Source organism: Austrofundulus limnaeus, unplaced genomic scaffold (genome assembly GCF_001266775.1).
Source record: "Austrofundulus limnaeus strain Quisiro unplaced genomic scaffold, Austrofundulus_limnaeus-1.0 Scaffold202, whole genome shotgun sequence".
In the NCBI taxonomy this organism is placed as follows: Eukaryota; Metazoa; Chordata; class Actinopteri; order Cyprinodontiformes; family Rivulidae; genus Austrofundulus; species Austrofundulus limnaeus.
The window spans coordinates 579,360-583,596 of NW_013952604.1; the positions used below are offsets into that span (position 1 = coordinate 579,360).

At 38.0% G+C, this 4,237-nt stretch overlaps 1 protein-coding gene across 1 annotated transcript in view; it reads left to right on the top strand.

Moving 5' to 3' along the window:
- Positions 1 to 4,237, top strand: part of itgbl1 (integrin, beta-like 1) — a gene marked incomplete in the record, with an annotated part of 79,402 nt that overhangs the window by 42,262 nt on the left and 32,903 nt on the right. The window contains 2 exon segments of the mRNA XM_014018802.1: positions 1,720 to 1,860; positions 2,276 to 2,422. Of these exon segments, the coding sequence (XP_013874256.1) occupies positions 1,720 to 1,860; positions 2,276 to 2,422 (288 nt within the window).

The window sequence follows — 4,237 nt, forward strand, 5'->3', positions numbered from 1 at the left end:
ATATTTGCCTCTACAAATTTGTGGTACTGTGGGGGACAAAAACTGACATAATTAGAAATAAAAGTGAAAATATATAAATTGACCAATAAATAAATAAATACACTTCACATGCTTCAAATGTTTTGTAATTTAATTGACCAAATATTATTCCAGCTTAGTTTTAAACAAAGTATATTCTACAACATAATTTACATTTGACTGTTTTTTAAAATATATATTTTTAAATTTTTCCTTTTACTTGTAATGTATTTGTGTGTCCTAAATGATTATTTTCAACATTTTAAAATAAAATTTCCAACAAGCCTTTTTATTTCCATGTATTGTTTTTATATCTCTCTGTCTCCTGTATTTACATTACTTTATGAATTTGTTCCTCGTTATACAAATAAGATGGGCGGTCCTTCTTGGGTCAGCTCCTCTCCTATTGGTCAACAAACAGGAAGGTGCAGGATGCTTGTGCAGATCTACTGTGCATGCTTGTACTGCATCAGTTTAGCTAAGATTACAGTTTAGTTATCAACACAAAGACATGGGTAAGTGTTTTCTTTCTTGTCTTTGTGTTGATAACTATGAACATTACAAAGAGCATCAAATGGTTCAGTTAAAGTTCAGTTGTGATTTTTGCGTTAGACAGAAATAAATAGGTTTATTAATCCAGGACTCTGGAGTTATACAGTATAATGTGGTGAATGCACCGCCACGGGCCTGACATGAGTCAGCCACAGCCCACAGGCTCTGCCAGCTGGCCGGCTACCCGGGGGGGTTCCCTGTGCTCTGTCTCCCCCGATAAGAGAAAATGGGATTTCCAGTGGTTCCTCTGCAGCTGATCCCTGCAGTCAGAGACTTAGAAAGAGGCGCAAAGGAGATTGATGAAGAAAGGAAAATGAAACCAGAGGAAGACAGTATTAAAAATCATGCTGCAGCTTGTGCTTGAGCGTAAGATAAAGAAAAATATCACATTTGGAAGAAGCTTTAGACAATAATTTAAATTAAGCTTGAGTATTTTGTATCTTCAGTTTCACTGGTTTATTGTTTCTGTTTTAGGAAAAAAATGATTAAAGAACAATTTCCATTTGTATAACTCGCTGATCATTACTCTGGGCTGCAGTAGCTTGGTGGTAAGTGCTGCTGTCATCTGCTGTTAGCATCACATGACAGCATGTGTAAATGGCACCGGCCCATGCATGGCTTGTCTCTAGCAAACTAAATCTGGGCCACCAAAGAACTGTCTTATTTATTGTGATATCTTGGCTGAGTATTAGTTAGGATGACATCTGATGCCAATGCTAAAAACTGTTCTGGGCCAGCACTGGACCAACTATGCATCTGCATCTGGCTTGATGCTGGGACACACATGGCCCACAACTGGCAAACAGGCTTTGGACCACCAAAGAACTGTCATGTTTTTGCAGTATGGGTCAGGTGATTATGCATTGTGTGGGCCAAAACAGGGCCAGACACATTTTGCTATGTGGGATGTTTGAACAAATCATATATTTCATGAAAAATAAAAAATATAATATCAATCCAGTATATAAACAACTAAAACAATGTTCAGATTTCTGATGGAAAAGAAAATGTTTATTTATTTATTCATTTTCCATTTTCTTAAAGACTAGAAACTTACAAATAAAGGCATGTTGCCTTGTGGCAATAAATTCCACAAAACTTGATATAACCTAAAGTATGTTGTGTGGTTGTTGTCCCTATTGTCATCAGGGACCTGTGTTTGTGGGGAGTGTACCTGCTATGATGTGGATCCCTCTGGTGACTGGGGAGACATTCATGGAGATACCTGTGAGTGTGACGAGAGGAACTGCCATGCCACCTACGACCGATACACAGATGATTTCTGCTCAGGTCAGAATGCTGCATTTTGTTGTTGTTGTTTTTTATAATAAAAAGTGATTTGCATTTTACTCCATTTCAGTGCATTCAAGCTTCCTTCTTGAAGAAAAAAAAACTTTGTCGTTGCTTTAAAAAAGAAACAGTTTAGATAGCTTTCTATCTAACCTGTTTTCTAAAACTACAATATTTTAACTTTAATTCTCACTTTTTAAAATAATTCATAAACACAGTAAACTAGGTTTTCATTAAGCTGAACAATTTCCTTTGCCAACTCATCTGTCACCTCTTCAGTTCTATGACCAATCTATCTCACGTGGTGTGTTTTTTTCCTTGTCCTGAAAACAATGATTTAATTTTTGATTGGTTAAATCCACCTCTTTGTTTCACTCTGAGCATCCTCCAACTCTCTCTGTCTCTCTCTTGGCAGGTCATGGCCAGTGTAATTGCGGAAGGTGTGACTGCAAAGACGGTTGGACGGGGAAGAAGTGTGAGCATCCTCTGAGTTGCTCATTGTCTGTGGACAGCAGCCTGAAAAAATGCAAAGGAGCATCAAGTTTGCCCTGCAATGGACGAGGTACCCTTTGGTTGCCAAGGTTACTGCAGCTGTGCTCCAGCCTTTTAAYGTAAAACAGATACTTTCCAATGTTTCATTCCATTTTTTGCATTCTTAAGATGTTTTTGTTGTTGTTGTTTAATTTGATACCAAGCTTGATCTATTTAATTTTTGGTGTGGCTGTCTGATGTGTGAATGGTATTTGTCTGTTTTAAGTGCAGTTAATATTTGAGGAAGATTGTACCTTGTTTTTGTGTAGCCTRGTAAAAACCAGCCTTTTGCTCTTTGCTTTGCTTYGTRCAAGGGTCTGGAACCTCGGCTATTGMGAAACTATTGCTTGCTGGTGGCATGGACTATGTRGAAGTTTAAAATGATCGGATMTGATTTTATCCAGTTGCTAAYGTTTGGCTGTGATGTATGWAGTGTCCAGCTSRTCCATGAAGAAAGCTAAGCTAAGGAGCTAACCGGAAATTKTGTGCGCTGTAAACAACCATCYCCTACTGGAAARAGAGAAGYATCAAGCTGAACGAGATGGCTGTAAATGAGTGCTGCAGATTATGTGAGACAAATTCATTTGGAAGCTTGCTCTTGCCGCTCTCATCTCAGGTGTTTGTTTGTTTTGTTATACATTGYGGAAACAAAACAGCCACTGTCCAAAARAATGAGCCAGCACAGACGAGCTACATCATCAGGTCAGGACYCTGCAGTTTACACTCATCTACAGGCCAGCGGTCACTCTTTCAGGGATGAAGATGTTCTCATCCTTGATAGAGAGGAAGGCTAGTTTGAGAGAGGAGTAAAGGAAGCCATCTTTGTGAAGAAAACCATCCACCAATAAACAGAGGTGGAGGYCTTCGTGTCCAGTTGTCCTCCTCCTACAATACTGTTATTACAAGTATGACTCCGCCCCCTGTGAGCAAAAGGTGTGAATCAGGGCTCCAATGATACCCAACAAAAAGAGGGAAAGAGAGACAAAAACAAGAGGACGTTAAATCCCGCTTGCACTCACTACACACACATAGCACGACACCAAATAACCACAGCYGAAGCATCCAAACCAATAAGTCAGGGGATGGGGCACATGACCCTCTATGAACAATAGAGCTAATCAAGCCTATTGTTAGGCGATGGCCCTCTTTTGCACGTGACTAACCTGTTTGTTCACCATGTATGTGGAGGCAGTGCTTATAAGGCTGAGTTCACCTGAAACTCATCAGAMTGAAGAAGTCTCTTGGATGAGAGACGAAACGTTTCACTAAAGAAGAACCCATCCAGAGGACCGACTTATTTTTTCTTTTTGATATTAATAATGTAGGATTATTTGTACTTTTTGTAATAGTTTTCGGTGAAAATAAATAAATTAAAACTTGCTCAAGACCCTCAACAAACAAGAACAATAAATAAATAAATAAACTTCGTACATTTTTATAACCTACCTTTTTTTAAAGTGATTCATTTGAAACTGTATAGTAATTTCCCCTTCAGTTAATAAAAGACACAAATAAAAAGTGAAATATTCAGTTTAAACATTATCTGTGTATCACAWACACACAAAAATCAGGATCATAAAGTAGAAATTTAAGCTGTGTTGTTATTCATTGTTTCAGAACATGTTCTTTTTTTAGTTTGGAAAAAAAATGAACAAGAACAAATGTTAAAAGTCAAATGCTTCACTGGAAGACTAAAAATCTTAACTCGTTCTGCCAAAATTATTGTCTGACAACAGCAAGGTTTTCAGATTTGGTGTAATATTATTGTACAAGACGAGACTGTTACCTTATGATTGTTCTTTAAGGGCCTCCTACAGCCAAATGTCCAGCAGCTCATCTCCAACCA